This window comes from Scomber scombrus, chromosome 14 (assembly GCF_963691925.1).
Source record: "Scomber scombrus chromosome 14, fScoSco1.1, whole genome shotgun sequence".
NCBI lineage: Eukaryota > Metazoa > Chordata > Actinopteri > Scombriformes > Scombridae > Scomber > Scomber scombrus.
Genome location: NC_084983.1, coordinates 22,371,038 through 22,393,960, shown reverse-complemented (window position 1 = coordinate 22,393,960; position 22,923 = coordinate 22,371,038). Strand labels below are relative to the sequence as shown.

At 39.4% G+C, this 22,923-nt stretch overlaps 2 protein-coding genes across 4 annotated transcripts; both read right to left on the bottom strand.

Moving 5' to 3' along the window:
• Window positions 1-164: 164 nt before the first annotated feature.
• On the bottom strand, window positions 165-13,042 carry ddx46 (DEAD (Asp-Glu-Ala-Asp) box polypeptide 46). 2 transcript variants are annotated; one of them, XM_062433046.1, is made up of 23 exons: window positions 12,913-13,042; window positions 12,520-12,684; window positions 11,253-11,369; window positions 11,007-11,094; window positions 10,711-10,879; window positions 10,144-10,382; window positions 9,445-9,558; window positions 9,070-9,235; window positions 8,739-8,859; window positions 8,144-8,319; window positions 7,820-7,941; window positions 7,327-7,405; window positions 6,082-6,164; window positions 5,679-5,843; window positions 5,341-5,503; window positions 4,925-5,118; window positions 4,642-4,779; window positions 4,038-4,187; window positions 3,576-3,803; window positions 1,625-1,843; window positions 1,185-1,329; window positions 980-1,053; window positions 165-801 (listed from the first exon to the last, which is right to left on the bottom strand). In XM_062433046.1, the coding sequence occupies exons 1-23, from the start codon at window positions 12,927-12,929 to the stop codon at window positions 754-756; spliced, it is 3,180 nt and encodes a 1,059-aa protein (XP_062289030.1). In that variant the 5' UTR covers window positions 12,930-13,042; the 3' UTR covers window positions 165-753. The 2 variants fall into 2 exon arrangements, with proteins under 2 accessions (XP_062289030.1, XP_062289031.1); XM_062433047.1 differs by having other exon boundaries at window positions 9,445-9,555.
• Window positions 13,043-14,613: 1,571 nt separating this feature from the next.
• Window positions 14,614-22,169, bottom strand: camlg (calcium modulating ligand). 2 transcript variants are annotated; one of them, XM_062433785.1, is made up of 4 exons: window positions 21,917-22,169; window positions 18,425-18,888; window positions 18,140-18,205; window positions 14,614-17,563 (listed from the first exon to the last, which is right to left on the bottom strand). In XM_062433785.1, exons 1-4 carry the CDS (start codon window positions 22,068-22,070, stop codon window positions 17,372-17,374), a joined length of 876 nt encoding a protein of 291 aa, XP_062289769.1. In that variant the 5' UTR covers window positions 22,071-22,169; the 3' UTR covers window positions 14,614-17,371. The 2 variants fall into 2 exon arrangements, with proteins under 2 accessions (XP_062289769.1, XP_062289770.1); XM_062433786.1 differs by having other exon boundaries at window positions 18,425-18,885.
• Between the last annotated feature and the right edge of the window lie 754 nt (window positions 22,170-22,923).

The following is a 22,923-nucleotide window of genomic DNA, read 5'->3' as shown; positions in this document are numbered from 1 at the left end:
ACGGGAGCGCAGTCTGAGCATGCGCAGAACGCCAAAACCGTGGATGTGAAGAGGGGTTTTCTCCTTCCCCTCTTGAACCACTTTCACATCCTAAACGCTGCTTTTTCTTAATACACATTCAGAAATAAAGCTTCAAAAACCTGCTTCGTGTTTTTTTTTTTTTTTAATTCATTGTCCTGAAATAGTTTAATTATCCAGTTTTAATGCTCACCAGGCATCCGCTCCCCACTACTGATGAATAATATACAAACAAAAGGCTAATGAATAATTTAAACTGGTAAGAATTTAATGTATAACAGTTTTGTTCAAGCACACAAATGGACACATCAAGTTAATTTCCTTAGCAACCCCTTGCTTTATTGTAAGGAAAAGTAAAAACATCTTTCATCTGATGATTTCTTTTATAAAGCCTTGTTGCATGTACATATAACAGGGTGAAATCTGACAAGAAAAATGATGTGAAACAAAATAGTCCTATATTTAAATACACATTGCAGTAGCTTAATGTTGACGGAGGTCAAAACAACAGCAGACATTTGGAGATTTCTTGTTGGTATAAAATCATTTGCAACTCAAGTAAAGCACATAGCAAACTAAGGACAAAAAGAGAGAAAAAAACGGATGCTAAACGTACGTAATTAAAGGGAACATTATTAAAAATATAGACTAAAATATTCTTTAACCAAACTGATGAAACTGTAGAGATGACGAGAGACTGTTGAGAGACTCCTCCAGAGAACCTTCGTTCCCCCTCTACAACACTTTGTATCGGCCTTTGCTCGTCGGCTGGTAGGAATTTTGCTGCAAAGAGAAAGTGAAAAAGAAAAAAGAAAATTAATGGAGGGACATTTTTCAAAGATATTTGCTGAATAACAACCTGTTATATTTTATGTTGCATGCTCTAATTTACTGGTTATTGATTTTAGAAACATTAATAAAGTTTAAAAAATGTAATTAACTAAAAATTACAGATACTTACTAATCTGATGAGCTCCTCCTTGATTAGTCGTGTAATCTCTGTTTTGGCTTTCTGCACAGCCAGTTCATTTGCACCTTGAAAAGAAACTCAGCATTAATACACAGTGTAAGCAATTCTCTTAAACACAGGAAGAGAGTGCGACTAGCATTTTTAAAGTGTAAAACTTTCTGAAAATAAACCCTGAAATTAATTTGATGACACATACTTTCAATAGCCAGGTAGATCTTGCGTTCTCCCTCCTTTGGCTCTTTGCCTGGAGGGAAATATGTTCCTCTGATGGTGATGGCAGCTTCAGAGTATTCACCGATCCTCTGCAGAGCTTCTTTCGACGTCACCTTCCACCTGGCCGTCTGATAAAGAACAAAGGATGCAACAGTTTTTTTTAAGACTTTAGTTTGATACTTTCTTTCTCGGTTTGCGATTCTTTCCATGAAAATAGAAAACAGTTAGATGATACAAGTACATTTTTTTCCAAGACATTAGAAGGTGAAAAACGAACACACACACACACAGACACACACACAGACACACACACACAGAGCACTGCTTTTCTACCTAAACACAGAGAGAAAAGTTAAAAGCTTTAACAGTAAATAAACACAGATGACAGTGAAAAATGACAGCCCTGCGCTGTGTGCTGCTGACCTGGGGGAAGTCGTTGATCTCCAGCTCCTCTTCGTATCTTTTGACAGTCTCGGCCTGTTCAGCTGCCTGCCGCTCCTCCTCCAGCTTCTCCACAGGGGTGTAGTTCAGCTTGGCATTGATCTTCTCCGCCAGCTGCTCTGCGATGGTCTTGGCTGACACAGAGGGTGTCATGATGGTGCCGCCCCGCAGGATAGCGTTGGTGGCCTGCTGCATCACATCCTGCACAAGAAGAGAAAGTGAGTTAGCCTTCATTTGGTACACATGAAACACATCACAAACTAATCTGAAAAAAACCCTACAATATAAGAAACATGAAATAAACAGCAAAAATTGACCTAAAGAAAAGAGGAGTTAGGCGGAGATTTTGCCATTTTCACTTTAAAAAATAACTTTACATTACTTTTAATTAAGGTTATAGTTAATTTGACCAACAGCCTGATAGCAGTGACAAGGTCACATTTTCTATTAAAACTGACATTTGAAAATCTAATGCTGCATTCACACCAAAAGCGTCTGACGCAAAAAAAAATTGCTTCTATCGCGCCGCTTGATCATAAATGTAAATTTTTGGATCATTGCTTCATTCGCGCTTGTCGCTCGGGAAAAAAAAAACGGTGAGTGGGAAAACGTTTGCCCGCTCATTTCTCAACCCGCTGTCTTTTCACGTCGATCATGGCTGACATAACCACCGTTGCTGCACTGTTCCTAATGTACAAGATCCAGAAGCGCCGGAAAACCACCCGCCGTCGTGTCTGGGTTCATGACATCCTCAGGAGACGCACTGAGCTGGGGGAATTTCACTGTCTCCTCCAGGAGCTCCGCCTGGATGACAGCCGGTTCCAGCAGTACCTCAGGCTGACTGGAGCCCAGTTTGAGGACCTGTTAGCTCGGGTCGGTGCCAGGATCTCCCACCTGGACACCAACTACAGTGACGTCGGGAGAAACTCGCCGCTGATTGGATGTCACGGAGCGATGCCGCCTGAAAAGTTCAATTTTTTCCAACTTTATTGGCGCCGCTTCAGGCGCTTCATTCGCGTCGCTCCAGACGCTTCATTTGCGCCGCCTGATATAAAATCGCGTGTTATCGCGCCATTTACATTCATTTTCTATGTAGACTTGCTGCTCAGTTCGCGTCAGACGCTTTTGGTGTGAATGCAGCTTAAGGATTTTTGTGTCAATCTGAAAAGAGTATTTGGATATTAAGGACTTGCATTTGCAGTATTTAAGATAACACGTATATATATAAAATTGGTTAAAATGAATGAGTAAATTAAATTAATTAAATGTTTTACATCGGTGGCTTATCTATTTGATGTCAGGGTCTAAATACTGACATCCAAACTGACAAAAGTTACTGACTGAAAGTAGGGTAATGTTAGCCTGGGTATAACCAAGCTCTAATTCGAGTGAGATTCTACTTCGCTCGGAAAGTTAGCATGGCCACCAAGACAAAATCTTCGCCTGAGATAGGGAACCAATCACAGAATGGGGAGGCGGGCTCAAGACGATGACGACTGTAAAGCGACTGTGTTTACATCCAGCATGGCGGCCACGGAGATGCAGCAACCGTTCGAAGCAGCAGTAGATTGTGTGCTAAATACATTTGAAGGCAAGTTCACTTTGAAAATAGAACAAAAACTTGCGCTACATGATTTCCTTCATAACAAGGATGTGTTCGTTCTGCTCCTTACAGGCTCTGAATACCTCATCGTGTATCAACGATATGATTGGCTGTAAGTGTGTCCAGTAGCGTACAGCAGCATTTGATCGACATTTGTTGATCCCGCCTCAAATACGAGGAAATTAACGGCTCCTCCCCAGACCCTACCTCAATCTCACATGAGATCGAGACGCGGTCTGTTGTAAGCCAGGCTAGGGTTTTGTGACAATTTGAGATAAAATTCTCCTCAGTCTTTGCTTTGTCATTCCACACCCTGCAGTGAAAACGTACCTGAGCTTCGGCACCCAGGTTCTTCTGAGCGTTGATCTTGAGAGCCAACCTCTTGGCCATCTCCAGTTTCTGGATGTTTCCAGCAGATGTGGGTCCGATGCCTGGCATGCCTCCGGGAGCAGCTGCTGTGGAGGTTACTGATCCCGCAGGACCAGAAGCCGACCCAGGAGCAGACAGATCCTTCACCCTCTTCTTGGAATTAAACATGCTTTCAATTTGCTCCTCAATCTGAAGAGAGGGGAAAGGTAGGGGAGATGATTGAGATGGGAGGGTGACATGACTAATTAGTAATGATTATGTAATTTTAAGAGGAAGGATGGCGTACTTAAGATATCTACTAGGTCCAGTTTTATATTAATGGATACATTTATGCTCAGAAACAGCATTCTGCATTTTGTTCCTAACATGTTGCCAATCAAAAGACAATCATAAAATCGACAGCAAAAATGTCACATCACTCACATCCAGGGCTCCGTCCTCGTCATCAGAGTCCTGCAGGCCGAGAGCAGCTTTCTGCAGCTTCTTTCTCTCATTGGCCAGAGCGTGTTCTGTCTCGTCAAACTTAAAGCCTTTTCCTGAGAAGCCGCTGCTGCTCTTAATGGTCTTACCCTCCTGCAAGGATGAAAGAGCGAAAAGGAAAAAGAGAGAGAGGGGAAATGTATATTTAATTGTCACATATGCATTTCTAGATGGGTCAACTTGCTAATTGCGACACCAAAGATTGAACTTATTTCAGGTATTGATAACATTATTCTTAGCAAATCTTCTTGATACAAAGCAAGTGATGACTGAATGATATATGAAATATATGACAGCAAGCTAGGACTGTGGTGAAATGTAAAGACAGCTAGGTTTCCAACAGATTTTCAAACTAAACAAACTAAGACAACATTTAAGTTTTTCAGCATCACAATAAATTATTTCTGGGCAATGACATGCTTTAAAATTTCAGGAATTCAAACAGTTACCTGCTACTTCTAAGTGCTTCCTAATGCAGCTTTAAGATTGAATGCAGGCTTGATGCACAAACACTCTAAATGTTTCAGATCACTTTCTATCATCTTACCGCTTTCTGTTGGTCTTTGAAGGAACCCCAAAGCTTCTCCAGTTCGGGAGGAACAGGAGAGCCGGACAGCTCCAAGGCTTTGATGATATCGCCAGCATAGCGTACCTGATCATCTGTGATGAAAGTGTAGGCAAAACCCTGAGAGAAGGAACAAGATATTAATGTTGTAAATGTCAAGATTTAAACTCTAATAAAAGAAAAGATTTATATGCGTAATTTTACAGGATTCCAGGGAAGCGAACCAAAAACACACTCAGCACAAATTCATCTTTAAATAACTGACCTTGTTTCCAGCTCTGCCTGTGCGTCCTGCCCTGTGGACGTAGTCCTCATAGTGGTTTGGACAGTTGTAGTTGACCACAAGGATCAGCTGTTTGACGTCCAGGCCTCTGGCAGCCACCGAGGTTGCCACCATCAGACGACAAGCTCCGTTTTTGAAGTCGTTGATGATGCTATCTCTGTCGTACTGGTCAATTCCTAAGAAGAGCACAGGAAAGGAATATCAAAGACCAAATACTAAACATGTACATCATGGAATACAGTCAACAGATACTCTTCAGAATGGGTTATTTTCCCTTATCAATATGCAGACTTAAAACGGACCAACCTATTTCAGATTTTTCAAGTCCTGGAAAGTCAGAAATAAGAGCCTGTTTGACAGTGAAAATATGTATTCCCTGTGTATATATGACCCAGTACCTCCGTGCAGAGACATGCAGGGGTATGAAGCTTTCATCAGGTCTTTGAGAAGCGCGTCTGCATGCTCCTGTTTGTCCACAAAGATGATGACAGAGCCCTTTTCCTGGTAGTGGCCAAGGATCTCCAGAAGCTTCAGGAACTTCTTGTCCTCATCAATCACTAACTACAAAAACAAATGAAAAGAAATGGGAACAGGGAGACTGATGTGAGACCACATTTCAACTGGATTACAAATATGAATCAGCTCATCTAAATAATGTCTACCGCCTGTCTAGATACTGGGCCAAGTAACCAAATGTTGCCTTTTAAATGAGAGAGATGAAAATGAGATGATTTACCACGTGTTGTTCCACGTCAGAGCAGACCACACTACGGCCTCCCACCTGGACCTCTAGGGGCTTTTGCAGGATCCTACGAGCCAGCGCCTCCATGGCTCTGGGGAAGGTGGCTGAGAACATCACTGTCTGACGGTCTGGACGCACATTGTCCACAATACGCATTACCTGGTAGAGGAACCAGACAACACCTGGAGGTTAGCAAATACAATTTCTCATCTGCATTATTGATCTTACTGACCCCAGGTTTCTCTGCTTTAACAGAAGGCCTAAATACTTGGTTACAAGAAATTGGCACAATAGTTACACATTTTTAGTTAAAAAAATGTATTTTTCCCAAACTTTAAATTCTTAATGAGTGTCAGATTTAAATCTCGTAATGGTGATGCATCTGCATGTCACCTACCTGCGGCTCAAAGCCCATGTCAAACATCCTGTCGGCTTCATCCAGCACCACATACGTAACTCTGCGTAGGTTGGTGACACGACCTAAATACCAAGGAAGAGGAGCGAGAGTAGAACAGTTAACTTTAAGAAAAGTCTGTCCTCACACGCATCCTGCCTTCTTCAAAACATAAGAAACTAATCTTTCAAACACAGAACGTCATTTCCATCTTGAGACTCTGATATTACTTGACAGTAAAACAAGGCATCCTAACTTCAGCACATTCCTCTAATCTAGTTTCAAGTGGCCAAGTTTTTATTTATTTGCATTTAAAAATGATGTTCATTTTTTAAGTTGTCTCTGTTCTTGCGTACCATCTCATGGGCATGAGGGACCTGTAAAAGTCAGAAAACAGCCTCAAGATACAATACAAGAGATGGAGCCCCATCAAGCATTATCTGACCAAGCGCCTTTTCACCTACAAGGGAAACATATTACAGATTACCTCGCATGTGTGGAAACAATAAAACCCCTTCAATTATAATAACTGGTTAGAAAATATTTACCTAATGCACAATAAAACTGTCAGCAAATATAACAACTACTTACTATTCTATAAACATTTCCAGGGTTTAGTCACATTTTTATGCAAATGCGTGGTGCTATACAGGGCTCTACAATGATATTTATTCTCAGAAGCAACATGAGCTCCTAATTAAAAATAATTAGGGAGACAGGCGATGCGTGATCTGTGAAAACAACAGGAAAATCTCTCTCTGAGCTTTGAATCTCAAGATGCACATGTGTGCCTTTTATCTCTTTTATGCAGTTTGAATTTATTCATGAGAGTATATGCTTTTTAAACAGCAACACTGTAGAACCCTGGTTCACCATTCTGGCTACTCTTATTTAATATAATAAGTTAAAGGAGCTGACCAACCAACATTCATGTGACAGTACAGTCATCAAACATTTTGATCATCTGTGGCTTGTAGACTGAAGAACTGCGGAGGCAGCACCAGGTCCACCTACCTGTACTTGCCCTGATCTTCAGGAAACACATCACTGTCTTGTAGATATGACTGATCCCAAAGGTGGTCAGATAATGTCAACAGTTTAGTAAGTGGTACTGACTTAGTTCATCATGTATTTTATCACACTAGAACATTTATTCCATGCAAGGTAATTTACACAAGACTCTCAAGGCATCAAAAAGGCTAATCTGCATCCACTTATAATCAAAGTAAAAAAGTATCTAAAACTCACCACTGTTGGCACCCAACATGTCAATCATTCTTCCAGGTGTGCACACGATGATCTCAGCGCCTCGCTTCAGCTCAGCAATCTGGACAAATAACAACCAATGACATTAATGCAATGTTCAAAGTTTGAATATGACAGATGGCCAAAAGTAGCAGTCCTTACTTATTTACTTATCTGGGACTGCAACTAATAATCATTTTCATGGTTGATTCATCAAGTTGTGATTTTCTAAATTAATGGATTCATTGTTCCATTTTAAAAAACATAAAAAATAATCAGGAACAGTCAAACTTTCTGACAAACATTTGTGAGTGTTTTGCTGACTAATATGATGATGTTTGGGGACTGTTCAGTGTTACTAAGTGGTTGCTAGGGCATTCATATCAGTATTTAGCTTCATAACTGAGGTGTACACTGAATAATCATACCATTACAAGCCAATTAAAGCCCACTGGAAATAAAATGAGCTAGGCAACTTTAATGTGAGTATGTTTACCTGTTCACTGATACCTGTGCCTCCATAGACACACACCACCCTGAGTCCCAGCGGTTTAGAGAATTTCTTGCACTCCTTGGTGATCTGCAGAGCCAACTCTCTGGTTGGAGTCATGATAACAGCTGTGTGAAAAGGAGCAAAACAGAATGAGAATATATGTGTCTTTTACCATTTTGAACACTAAGTTTTTGAAAGGAAAAGGGGTAGAACGTTTCAACCCACATCAGTTTAATATAACTTAACTTAATATAATCAAAAGAAAATAGACCACATTTTATGAAATATTCGAGTGAAAAAGAAAGTATAAAATCATCTGTTTCTTACAGATGGGTCCCTCAGACTCTTCCAGGGGCCTCTGGTCCATGATGTGTCGGAACATGGGCAGCAGGAAAGCTATGGTTTTCCCGCTGCCGGTCTTAGCAATGCCAATGAGGTCTCGGCCTGCCATGACAGAAGGGATGGCCTGGGCCTGAATGGGGGTGGGCTTCTCGTAGCTATACCTGAATATATTTAGGAGAAAACAGTATGATGACGTGTTGAGTGGTTGACATAGTTATAAAGAATCTATAAATGTAATTTAATGATCTGAAACACAGGGAAAATGCTTCTTTTTTTTTTAGCTAGGAGATCTTCAGAAATTATCCTCCTTTGTATGAAGATAACGCAATGAGCAAATACTCCAAGTGTTTAACAAATATTTCACAGTACTGCTGCATTACCAGCAGCTTCATGTCCAGCTGAATGAATATATGTACTTCACACAACAAACAGGGAGCTGTTCTCTGCACATGAATCTAAATCAGCTATTTACACATAAGCTGAATGCAGAATTTCTGAATTTTCAATTGGCCAAATTACTATACTGCAAAAAAGAAGTTGTCTAGTTCATCACATTATTGTCTCCCTCAGGCAGACTCACCTCTTCAGGGCGTTGAGGATCTTCATAGATACCCCACACTGCACCCAGGTCTTGATGGGTTTGGGAGAGCCCTTCCCTTTAACAGTAATACCCTCCATTTCCAACCGGTACGCGTTCACATCTGAATTGATTAAAAAGTCACATAAAAGATGTTAGACAGGTAGCAAGGGTGCTAAAAAGTAATACTAAAACTTTACCAAGGAATATACATGCACATACAGTATTTGTCATTTTAATGCTGGAAACAACTGGAATTTAATATTTTGATTTCTGGCTGATTGCCATGGTGAAATTAACATAACCATCTGTTCCAAATATTGTGTTTACGGACCTTCTGGAGTCATCCTGGCGAGCTCAGGCACCTCCACGTAGAAGTTTTTGCGGAATTGCTCGTACTGGATCTTCCCGTGGTCAACAGGCTCCAGGACCTTCCTTTGTTTGGTTTGGAAGCCTGTCAGAGCTGTCTGCAGATCAACCTCCTCCTCCTCTGATGAGTACTGTCACACAGAGCAGTCAGATTTAAGTTAGTTAGTAGTTTTATCCTTCAGGAGACACCTCATGAAATCGTCAGGCAGTTTGATGGACACACAATTTGGGAATGAGGAGCACTTTTTGCTAAAGAAAGAAACACCATCAATATTGAATAAATGCAGGTGAATGTGTGACTTCCTTCACAAGTAAAATAGTGATGAGGAAGAAAACTTACCTCCATTGCATCCTGGTCATTCTCCATCAGCTCACCCTTCTTCTTGTGAGTGTGAGGTCCTTTCTTTGTTTTGACAACTGTCACAACTTTGGTGACTGTCATTGCTCCCCCCTTCTGTTGAAAATTGAAAAAGTAAATTATATATATATATATATATATATATATATATATATATATATATATATATATATATATATATATATATATATATATATATATATATATATAACTGAACACAACAGAAGAGGAAAAGATCCACAAAAATGACATCTAGTGCAATACTAATTGACATAAACTGATGTTGACAACCAACATTAGACAATAAAAATGACATAAAAGCATATATGGGGCTGTCCATTGATTTGCAAACTAAATGAGCAAGTTTTTAGAGCTAATGCTGATGGTTAATTGACAGTGTGGCCGACAACGCAAAAACAATCTTACATATGGCAATAAATAGTAATTCAAGAGGATGAGAGGTGATTGTCAATGTTGTACTTCTCACTCGCATCAATCTGATAGAGATCAATTATACTCATACATTATTTAAACCCCCTTTAATGAGTACCAGCTAGTTATGGCAGAGGGTGAAATTGTCTTTTAACGCAATTCCAAAATAATGTTCCATAACTCTGACAGCATTAAACATCAGATGATTTGGCTCCAGTCTGAAGTGATGCAGAACTCCTTCGTGCTCACCTTATCATTTCCTTTCATGGCTCCCATGTTGAACTTCTTCACCTCCTGTTTGACCTCCTCCATGTAGGCGTCCAGAGGATCCACATCATCCTCCTCAGCCTGCTGCTCCATGGGAGTCTCCTCCTCTTTTTCACCCTCCTCACTCTTTTCCTCCTTAATATCCTCTTTCTTCTCCCCCTTCCCTTCCCCATCTTCATCATCGTCTGCCTCCATTGGAGCTGACCCCTCCTCGTCATCATCTGAAAGGAACAGTTATTTGTAAGTGACCCAATGTTGCATGCAAGTTAACACTGATATAGCAGATCAAGTGATTGTTTATCTGATTAAAGTGTATTAATTATATATTAATATAAATATATATTATTATAGTGTCATATAAATACTAATCAAGCATAAACTCAACTCAAACCCAAGACCTTCCATACACCATTATTTCTAAACTCACCAAATATAACTTCACTTGAGCTTCCTTGCTTACTTACAGTACATTACACTTTTGTCTGTAGCAATTAGCTGAGCACATTTAAATGAAATTGTTGCTGAATGTGTTTAAAACTGCTTCCTCACCATCATCATCCTCCAGGCTCCACTTCTTGCCCTGCTTCATCTCCTCAAGTTCTTTCTTGATCTCGCCGATGTTTTCAATGGCCTTCTTCCTTTGTTCCTCCCTCCACTTTTCCACCCGCTCCTTCCTCTTCCTCATCTCCTCCTCTAGCTTGTTCTGGTCAAAGTCTTGCTGAATTGACACAAAAGGAAAGACCAAAAGTCAGTCACGTTTTTTCAATGATTAATGTTATGTATTTTATTATAATCTTATTTACTCCAGGTCAGAATTAAGCATAACCTGAATACATTCAACTTACATCCTCAACCTTCTCATCTTCCTTCTCCTCTTTAGTCTTTTTCTTATCAGATACAGGATCAACACTGTCTTTCTCCTTGCTTACTGACCTGTAAGGAAAAAAAACATTACAAAAAAAAAAATGAGAAAGAACATACCATGTTGAAATTTTCACAGTGAGTTATTCAAAAAATGGCATTGTGAACACTGATGTAATCAGTGTGCTTAACACAACATTTGTCAGATCAACCGGGAGGGGAAGCCTCACTTTGTTCTCCTGCTCTTGCTGGGGCTGCCAGATCGGGACCTCCGGGCTCGGCTCCTGCTGCCTGACCTCCTCCTTTCTCTGCTTCTGGACCTCCTCCTGTCTCTGCTCCTGGAGCGCCTGGACAAAAAAAGCATTACATGAAATTACAATCACAGGAGAGAGTTAACACAGTTCATTTGCAGTTCTCAGGCTTTCTACACTTGGAAAATCTTGACTCGGGAATTTCTAGAGCAAGTGTCTTTACTGGATTGAACAGTTCTTTCAGTGCACTGTTGCTCATACCCCTAGTCAAAAGTCCAAAGATGACCAAATGTTACACATAGATCATATCTGTGTTGAGGAAACTATAAGGTGGCAACAAGTGGTGCCAAATTCTGCTGATAGTCTCTAAAGCACTTAATTGTTTGGCTTTCCAGTATATCACTGCCCTACTCACTGACTACAGTCTAACCTGACTCCACAGGTTAACTGGTAGATGTTGTCTAATTTTACCCCAAAACAAGATAAGGGTCTTCAGAGGAAGCTTCTAGAGACTTAGGTCCTGCACTCAGGAAAAAACTACCAGATGACCCGAGGTCAGTCATTACTGTTTTTCACGTTTAAAATAAAACTTAAAACTCTCCTATTTTCTTCGGCTCATTTCTTACGTGAGTGTGTGGGGGCTGGCACACCTGTATTCAACTTTTATATCATTCTTATTTTCATGATTGTTATTTGTGTGAATGTGTGTGTGTTTGATTTCGTGTTTATTTGTAATTGTTGTATTTTTCCCCAACTGTAACCATGTTGATGAATTGCTTTTATGCTGATGTTAGGCACCTGGAAATGCTATTCTGTAAGAAAAGGTGCGATACAAAAAATAAAACTTGACTTGACTTTAGTGTTATAATAAGTGTGAAAACAAATTCAAAGAAATCCACTTGCTGCTGGTTTACCTAAAAATACTGATTCCCTTTAGATAGATAGATAGATAGATAGATAGATAGATAGATAGATAGATAGATAGATGCTTTATTGTCATTGCACATTTCTATACAACGAAACTTTCTTTGAGAGCAGTCCTTATATCAACAGCATAAAAAATAAAATAAATCAAAGAAGTAAACATAAATAAAGGAATAACAATGAATAAAAAGGGATAAGCATAAATAAAAAGAAAATCAAGGATTAAAAGGTCAAAGTGACCATCATGTAAGTGCAGTGTAAGTTGCCAGAGTCCTAACAGCACTCATACGCCACACACACTAATAAAAGCCCTTTAAGTTACCTGGTTCTCTTTCTGTCTCTGGACCGTGACCGGCGCCGGTCCCTGCTCCGGGACCTCTCCCTCCTGCTCCGGTCCCGGTCATCTTTCTTGGAGCGTTTGTCCGGAGAGCGACTCTTTGATCGGCTCCCTGACCGTCCCCGAGAGGCGGAGCGCTTCCTGTAGTGTCTAAAAGGAGCAAACACGAGAATAATCATGTAGATGACAAACTGTAGATGAAAAAAAATTATATTGTTTTATATAAAATGAGCAAAATTTAAAAAGCTTTATGCGGTAAAGTGTTGATTTGCATTCACGCCTGGACGTATTAGCTACGATGCTAATGTTAGCGAAATTAACAAGTAAGATATATACGAAATGTTGAAACAGCAAATTAAACCCAAACATTAGACTTACCTCGACTCACGGCCCATTGATATCCCACGAAGTTTCACGTAGTAAAGAAAACCAAATTACTTCACAATTAAACACGACACTAGTTGAGCTAGTGTGCTTGTTTCATGGACGGTTGTTTGGGTCTTTGAACCTGTACGTAAGAAAACTGCGACACATTTTTTTTTAAATGTTGCTGCATCAATTGCGTAGCGCGCCGCCCAGTGGTGGGAGGTCAGACTACAAAAATGTACGAAAATACGAACACACTGGTACCACAAACCTTGTTTAAAACCATCCACAGTACTGAACTTATAGTGTAATTTTAACTTATACGTAAAACATATATTTTTATATAATGATACTACTACTACTATTAAGCTGCTGCTACTACTACTACTAATAATAATAACTTTATTTGGTAGTAGGCCAATTGTATTTCTGCACCTTTCACAAAAATACAAAGTGCTTCACAGAATACAAAAATACCATTAAAAACATTGAAGGCAATAAAAACATACAATCAATGAGGCAGATGCAAGAAAAGCAAGAAAAACTAAATCAAAACATAAAAGACCGTAAAATATAAAAGCAAAAACGCAGGTAAACAGAGGACATACAAGAGAAACAAGCACTAAAATAATTTAAGGTGAAAGAAAGGTCAATTTAAACAGGTGGGTCATTAGTTGCTTTTTAAAAACCTCTACAAAGGCTGCAGATCGTTACCCTAAAGTTAAAGAGCTCTACAGTGTTGAAGCTACTACTTGAAAGGCCCGATCACCTTTTGTTTTCAGGCAGGAGCGAGAGACAATCAGTAGGCCCTGGTCAGCAGACCTCAATGACCTACTGGGTATATACAGCTGGAAAAGGTCATATAAGTACTCTGGTGCCTGATAATGCAGGGCTCTGTAAGTGATTACAAGAACCGTAAAATAAATTCAAATAACAAATAAACGTAAGGAATATAAAATTAGCGTAATGTGTGACCTCCGGCTGGACATGATGAACAGCCAAGCAGCAGCATTGTTGACCAGTTGTAGGTGGTTCAGAGATTACTGGCTGAGACATGTAATGAGGGCATTGCAATAGTTTAGCTGGGACGACACAAAGGCGTGGATGATCATCTCCAGCTCACCTTTTATTGTAGACTATTCAACAATAAAGGTGTTCAAATTTGCTCCACCTTGACATCAAAATGCTGCTTACATGTACACACCAATGAATCAGTTTTAATATTCAAATAATATATATATTATAGTAGTATGATAAATATAACATGGTTTATTAAGTACAGATATAAGTACAATATCTGAGTACTTCTACCACCACTGCTGAATAGTTACATTTAGTAGAAATGGGGACTCGTACATAAGAAGTACAAGAGGTATTTTTAAATTTAGAGCTAAAATAAATACACCTGATCTGATGTCTTTCATTCTGGCATTGCTATTATCAGGCCAAAGCGACATATTTGCTAAAATGTAATAATATCACGTTTTTATCACGTTAGTTAAACGTCAATTCAAAAACTGTTCATTTTAAAAATATTTTTTAGGGTAGGTAAATAACACCTCTACAGAGACAACAGATGAAAAAAAGCCTTTTGACTTATTCTAGTGCTTTTGCGATGTTCGTGAATGTGCATTGTTCCTAAATAAACCAATACATTAAATAAATAAATACTGTACATTAACAAGGTGAGAATCAAAACACAGTGTATCACACAAGTAGTATTTATTTGGTATGAATTGTCTGGTTATTCATTCCGGTGTTTGTTTTTAAGCAGACTCTTTACATCATGTCAACACTAAATTTGTTACCTAAGTTCAACTACATCAGATATGGTAAGAACCATTAAAAACAGTTATTCTGTAAACATTATCGGAAAAAAAACAACAATCAAGTAATTCAGACAAGTCTTAGGATAAATCACACCAATCCATTTACATGAGAAAAAAATATTCACATTAATAAATTAATTTGGATGAAATTAAAACAGAGGAGTGAGAAAATAACAGCACAGAAATAGATTATATATATAAGTGTATATATAAAGTATGTATGAGGCTTGAACAAAGCAAAGCGGGACATGTCACCAGAATTACCCGAAACAAATAAGACTCCCACTGCACCACACCGAACTGCAGTGACAGCGCCTTCTAGTGAAACCCAAAACATCCCCGTCAATCACACATTACACGTGCATATCTGAATGAAGTTTACTGCATTTACAAGCTCATAGACGTGCAAAATATACACTCCACATTCAAGGACGAAATGCTTCTTCTGAGTTCACGACTTAAACAAAGGAAAACTTATTCGTGATGTAGGTGGACCCTTTCTGAACACTTGATGACAGATCACGACAGAAAATATAACTTTAAGCATTGCCTATGAAGAAATCTGTCACAACACAAACACATGTGATTCATATCTACTGATTAAAAGGAGAGTTTTTAAAGACACCAATTAGAGCCAGCAGGAAGTGACTGACTTCTGTTGCACTATTGAAATAGTTCAGTTTTTCAGATGATGCACTCCAAATCTACCAAAAAAATGTTCTTAAATACTCAAACTATCTTTTTATTCCTTAACTAACCATAAGGCTGGAGGGCCATGTGTGTAACTGTTCCGTACGTTTTCTAACCTCAAAATAACGAGCATCGAGTTTGATGTGATTGAAGAAAGTTTGTCATTTATCCTCAATCCATTCATACTCATTTATTTCATTTATCCAGGGTGGTTTCACTCTGTTTAGCCTTCTGTGTCACTGCTATTTCAAGATATTAATAATACAATCAAAGTTGTTGATCTCAGTTATATTCATGTATTCAGTTGCCAGCACTTTCTGATGGACCTAAATTGATCTCACAGCTGTGTCTCCTAAAATTAGATCAATATAAGCGCGTTAAATAAATGCTGACTGCTGGGCTGTCTCTGCATTTCCTTCCTGAATTTCTTGTTCTGGACAGAAAGATTTAAAAAGGTGTTGGAGGTCCTTATGCAGCTGTGGATTATAGCAGAGAAAAGGGCTATATGTGACATATTTAAACACAGACTTCACAAAAAAGAGGAAATACTTCATAATTTAAAAGGCAGAATCCTGGGAGTAAAGCCAGAAATCTAATTTTCAGTGTCTTGAAACTGATCTCTTAATACAGTTTGTTCAAATGGCCCTAATCCTCTTCTGTAAAGAATCCTTTGTTTTAACAAGAAACCTGCTCTTGGATCTCCATGCTGGCACCCAGAGGTCAGATAGCTGCCATTTGTGACTCAATTGCAAAGCTTCAATGCAGCCTACAGCTCGGGGGGCAGACATAGCAAATCAGCAGAGGCAATGATAATATGTATGAGGGAAAGGGAACCACCTGCTACTGTCAGTTCTGATAATCCTCAATCTTAAACCTTCAGCTTAATTTGATCATCAGCTGTCAATCATAACGGATCAAGAACCTCAATAAACCTCTTCACTCCAAGGTTGTGATCACTAAATTTACACCTCAGTCAATTCAGCTGTATTATTGACTGAAATCATAAACTGGCTAAGTTTAGATGCAAGAAAATGAAAAAAAATGCAATGACCCCCAACTCTGCCTGCCTGACGTCCTGCAGGACTGACTAAAATGACAAAAAGGCATTCATAGTGTTGTTTAATAGTAAGGAGATAGACTACCTCCAAATTTCTTCAGCAGTTTTTAATTGTACTGTCAGATTTGGTTTCACAGCAGAACCCCCGCAAAAGAGACAGACACTAGCTGAGGCAGCTAATGCTAGCAAACTTTAGATAACATATTTCTATACGGCAGGTTTTAGTGAGTAAGTTTATCCCACAATTTCCATAGAGGCCACAGTTGAGTTTCATAATTAATGATCCAACTGATTTTGATTGTTTTCTATATGATCAAAACTATATTTGCTCTCATTTGTAGACTTAAGTTTCGGACTTGGATCTCATTTGCCATATCGTAATATGCATCAATATTGGTATTTTTTTTATCAATAACATGAAACTGAAAGTTCAGAAACAGCGCCCAGCCCTCGAGGAGTTCCAGTGTTTCCAGATTATAAATCAGACTGAATCTGTGTCTGCTCACTATAACGTCAAATCTGTGCTAGACCCGATGAAAGAAAACATATCTCTCAGCACGAAAAATGCCAATGTACATTCTTCACACACAACAAATACTGTTATTCTGTTTCTCCGCTTCTGCCCAGATTAAAAGTAAAATGGAGATCCGTAACAAACACTGGACTCTCTGGTCACATGAAGCTTTCGAAAAATCCTGAAGCACTGAAATAATGAGCACAAGACCTGCTAACGCGCGAACCAGACCATGAATGCAGCAAGGACTCATTTCCAGACTGTCATAAACAAACCCACGTCAGCTGACGTTGATGAACATGCCTTGTTGTGTTGGGAGGCGGGGGGGGGGGGGGGGCGCAACAAGGATAAGTATGGGGTTGCTTAGGTCCTGCTTGTCTATCAGGGAGTCTCTGAACCAATGAGCAGCAGGATCTCATGAGAGAGGATGAAGGTGAAGAAGTAAATGCAGAGGTCGGCGAACACGTCGCCCATCCTCCTGTAGGTGTCCATGGAGCGGTTTATGACCTCAGCAGGGATGCCGGAGAGCAACAGGGCGGCAGTGAGCACAGTGGTCTTGGTCTTCTTCTCTACCTGGAAGAACAGGAATACATGCAAAATTATTTCATCGCTAGTAAAAGTCTTTAAGTTATACAGAGTGCAATACTCGTTTTTTAAAAGCTGCAACTACTAACTACCACATTTAAATAAAGTACTTGCATAGCTAAAAATAACTTGTGTCCCCTTTAAGGAAAAAGGAGAAATTAGAAAATATATTCTTTTTTAAAAATTGTACAGTTCAGTGAACCCCCATCACACACCAAGTTGCAGTAACTTCACTGATATTTACTGTGGGTGTGGCCAGCGATGATATAATTATGGCTACCATAGTTGTTAACTATTGTCAAAAGTAATGGCAAATAATGTCAAATCTGTGCATGGAAAAAGAAAAAGTGAAAAGTTGAAAATTAAACAAACCACAATTACATCAAAACCTTAATTAACATCACTCAAAACCATATCAATCAATCATTTTAAATTCTCCAGACTGACAACCACAAAGTGGCTTCTGACATCAATCGTAAACAATATTGTACATACATTATGTGCCAAAACTTTCATCTATAACAACAGAAAAGAAATGGTAAAACATATGTAGAGAAAACTCACCTTTGGAAAGTATTTGGACAACCCCATGTAGGCCATTTCAAGAGTCAGAAATGGAGCAAATATTGACTAGAATGAAAGAATATGAGGGTCACATCACCATGGAAACATAATGTGTTCGGTAGTAAGATGCATTATTATGGAGACCACAAAATAAATAACATAAAAAGTAATATGTTAAACCTCTCTAATGATCATACACTGTCAAAACCTGTAATCTATGTGTTGGGTAGTCGTTAACGTGTAACATGACCCAGATGTGAATCTCACAGAAACATGGTGCCTTACCAGATACTTGCAGACAAAAACCCTGACGAAGATAGCGAGGAGGATGCTGCCGATGAGCCTGAACACTATGAATGCATCAAACTCCTCTGAGTCAGACTCTCCGTCCTGGCCTGGCTTCTCATTAGCCAGCTGACCTCGCAGTTTCATGGCGTCGTCAAAACGGGACAGGTACTTCTGGATGCCTCGGTGTGGGGAGCCGCTGAGGTCATCTGACACCCGCTCCCCCCTCGGTCTTTGTCGGAGCCCTCCGATGTCATCCTCCAGAGTACTGCCGAGCGGTTCACTCAAGTCTGGCAGTGGTGAGCCCCTCCTCTCTGGGGTGGCGCTGCGAGAGCGGCTGCCAAACCCTGAAGCCTCCGACAGGAAGGGAGATGGTCTCGGGGAAGATGAGGATGTCGACCACGGCTCTGACCTGTCAAGATCAAGGTGGAAGCGGGGTTCTGTCGGATGCCGAGACGCTCCTGCTGAGGATATGAGACAAAATCAGTGGCATCACATTTAACTAGTGCAACAACGTGCCGCTTTTCTGTTTCATTTCCTTGTAAACGGACCGTCTTTATGTTTTGAATTAGAGCTACAACAATTAGTCAATACTTTCCCAATTATTAAACTAATCAGCAACTATTTTGATAATAAATTAATCATTTTGAGTCACTTTTTAAGAAGGCAGTGTCCTAAATTCACTCAGATTCTACCTTCTCAAATGTGCATACAGCGGGAAAAATAAGTATTGAACACGTCACCATTGAACATCAAAACCATAGGTGTCCATAAATTAAGTTATGTGTTATTAGTATTGAACACATGAAGAAAGGGTGTGCAAAAAGGCATAGAAAGCCAACACACCAGTTAAAATCTATCAGTAATAGAACAGAAAAGACAGCAATCCTGCCACTTGCAAATCCATATCAACTGGTTCATTCCCAACTGATAAAAATAAAAAGGTGTCTCATTACCAAGGTGTCACACAAGAAACATCTCATGATGGGTAAAAGCAAAGAGCTCTCTCTAGACCTTCACAACCTTATTGTTGCAAAACATACTGATGGCATTAATTACAGAAAGATTTCTAAGCTTCTGAATGTTCCAGTGAGCACTGTTGGGGCCATAATCTGGAAGTGGAAAGAACATCATTTCACCATAAACCAGCCAGGACCAGGTGCTCCTCGCAAAATTTCTGACAGGTGTTAAAATAAGTATCAGAAGAGTTGTCCAAGAGCCAAGGACTATTTGTGAAGACCTTCAGAAAGACCTGGAATTAGCAGGTACAATTGTTTCAAAGAAAACAATAAGTAATCCACTCAACCACCATGACCTGTATGCACGCTCACCACGCAACACTCAATTGCTGAAGAAAAAGCATGTTGAAGCTCGTTTAAAGTTTGCTGCACAACATTTAGACAAGCCTGTGAAATACATTTCTAAAGGTGCTATTGACATGAAATTTTCTCCAGACGTCAGTAACAACCCATGCAATCCACACATGCAAAGAAATCAAACCATAGGTGTCCATAAATTAAGTTGTGTTATTATGTGAAATGACACAGGGAAAAAGTATTGAACACGTGAAGAAAGGGATGTGCAAAAAGGCATAGAAAGCCAAAACACCAGCTAAAATCTATCAGTAATAGAACAGAAAAGACAGCAATCCTGCCACTTGCAAATCAATATCAACTGGTTCATTCCCAACTGATGGCCAATAAAAAGGTGTCTCATTCTCAATTGCTGAAAAAAAAGCATATTGAAGCACGTTTAAAGTTTGCTGCACAACATTTGGACAAGCCTGTGAAATACTGGGAGAATACAGTCTGGTCAGATGAGACCAAAATTGAACTCTTTGGATGCCATAATACACACCATGTTTGGAGGTCAAATGGCACTGCACATCACCCCAAAAACACCATATCAACAGTGAAGTTTGGAGGTGGGAACATCATGGTGTGGGGCTGTTTTTCAGCATACAGCACTGGCAAACTTCATATAATTGAAGGAAGGATGAATGGAAATGTACCGAGACATTCTTGATAAAAATCTGCCACCATCTACCAGGATGATGAAGATGAAACAAGGGTGGAAATTTCAGCAAGACAATGACGCCAAACACACAGCCAAGGAAACTCTCAATTGGTTTCAGAGAAAGAAAATATAGCTGCTACAATGGCCCAGCCAATCACCTGACTTGACCGATAGAAAATCTATGGAATGAACTAAAGATCAGAGTTCATACAAGAGGCCCACGGAACCTTCAAGATTTGAAGACTGTTTGTGTGGAACAATGGGCCAAAATCACACCTCAGCATTTTATGAGACTAGTTTCTCCATACAGGAGGCGCCTTGAAGCTTACTAACAAAGGCTTTTGTCGATGTATTAAATAAATTTCACTAAGCGCGTTCAATATTTTTTCCCTGTGTCATTCCATTTTATTACACATAACTTAATTTCTGAACTTATTTATTTTGGTTTCTTTGTAAGTAGAGGTTACTTGGGTTGTTACTGACATCTGGTGAAAATTTCATGTCAATAGCACCTATGGAAATATATTTACTGAGAAAAATGGTGATGTGTTCAATACTTATTTTACCCGCTGTATATTGTATAGCAGTGGTGGAAAAATCCTATTTAGGCAGAAGTACACAAGTATTAGGACAAACAAGTATTGCAGTAGTGGTTTGGCCCCTCTGATTGATATACTATTATATATGACATCATTAGATTATTAATACTGAAGCATCAGTGTTAGAGCACCATGTTACTGTTGTAGCTGCTGGAGGTGGAGCTAGTTTACACTACTTTATATACAGTTAGCTAGTTTAGTCCAGTGGTTTCCAATTCAGGGGTCAGACCCCTCAAAAGGTCACCAGAGAAATCTGAGGACCGTGAGATGATTAATGAGAGAGGAAAGTTCAGTTTTGGACTTTTTCTCAAATCTTTGATTTTTGGTGAAAAATTTGATCGTTTGAACATTTATTGAAATGAAACCATGTGAGACGTTTAGAGGGAAAAATCACTATTTGGTGGAGCTGTTAACAAATCATAGACATCTGAAATTTGAGCCGGACTACACACTGCTTTTTGTAAGACGTCAAAAGACAAATAGGTTGGAAACCACTGGTTTCATCTTTAACAATGTGTTGTATTTTAAAAGCTTGGTATATTATCCATTGTGTCAAATCTTCATCTGGATGGTGACTAAAGTTGTCAAATAAATGATGTGGAGTAGAAAGTACAATATTTCATTCTGAAATGGAGAGGAGTGTACTCTAGTAAAAGTACCTCAAAATTGTACTTAGGTAGTGCATTTTAGTAAAAGTACTTAATTACTTTCCATCACTGCATTTAGGACCAGGTGGTTGTTATTTCTATTAATTCCTTTGTGTGAATATTCATGGTGATAGTATAACATTACAGAACAATGGCAATGTGCTGACTGTCGACCAAAACAGCAGCAGTAAGATGAAGCAGTTGGTATTCAGACAGTTTTAGCAGCATACCGTTGTTTTCAGCCTCGTTTTTGGTGAAGCCCACGATCCTGTGCATCCTGTCCTCTGAGTTCATCAGCAGCTTTCTCCTCCGGATCTCTGCTCTCCTCTGCGCCGCCGACAGCGAGGCCGTCTTCTCCTCGCTGCTGGCCTCCACAGACTCCATGTTGAAATAAATGAGCGTCAACCACAACGTATAGATAGATACACGGCACACACAGTACACTAGTGTTACACGGCGGCAGTAAACATGACGGAGTGAGACCCGAACAGAGGGACGCACGTCGATGATGTCACCTATGGGAAAGAAAGGACGCACAGCGATGATGTCAGCCGTAAGCATGACAAAGAGGTTTTAAATGTGTCTTTTAGCCCTCGGTGTTGACTTACAGGAAAAACACACGCCTTAAAAAGGATATATCCACAATTTAATTTACAACTATTAAAATGTCCTTGTTGTAATCACTCAAGGTGTTCAGACTGACTTTTTTCCCCCAGCTATTTTCTCTAAAAAATATTTTATACGGCTTTAATTATTTTATGAGCCTGTCTGTTAGAGATGGGAACAGGTTAAATGTACTTTGGATAATTCTGTCATTAATATTGTGTTTCCCTCAGGGTTCATGAACTTATCTCAGGCTCCTCTCTGTAGAAATGTGTGATTGTTTATTCTGAAACATTATTATTACACACTATAGACCACTCTCTACTATGTATTAATATTTCTTGTTGCAATTTAAGTTATCCAGTGAAATTAGTAATTTAGCAGGGGGTTTGAACACTTGCAGGGCATTGTATGTCAAATTCTCATTAGGAACTTAGCCCCCCTAAAGGACTGATCCTGCGCTGACTATTATAGTTGTATAGTCATTCATCTACAAAACAGGATGCTGAGACATTAATTCATGCTTTTATTACTAGCAGGCTAGATTGCAATGCACTTTTTACTGGTCTCACAAAAATTACAATTTTTACTCTGCAGCAAGACTTTTAAGCAAGACCAAAAAAAGAGAGACCAC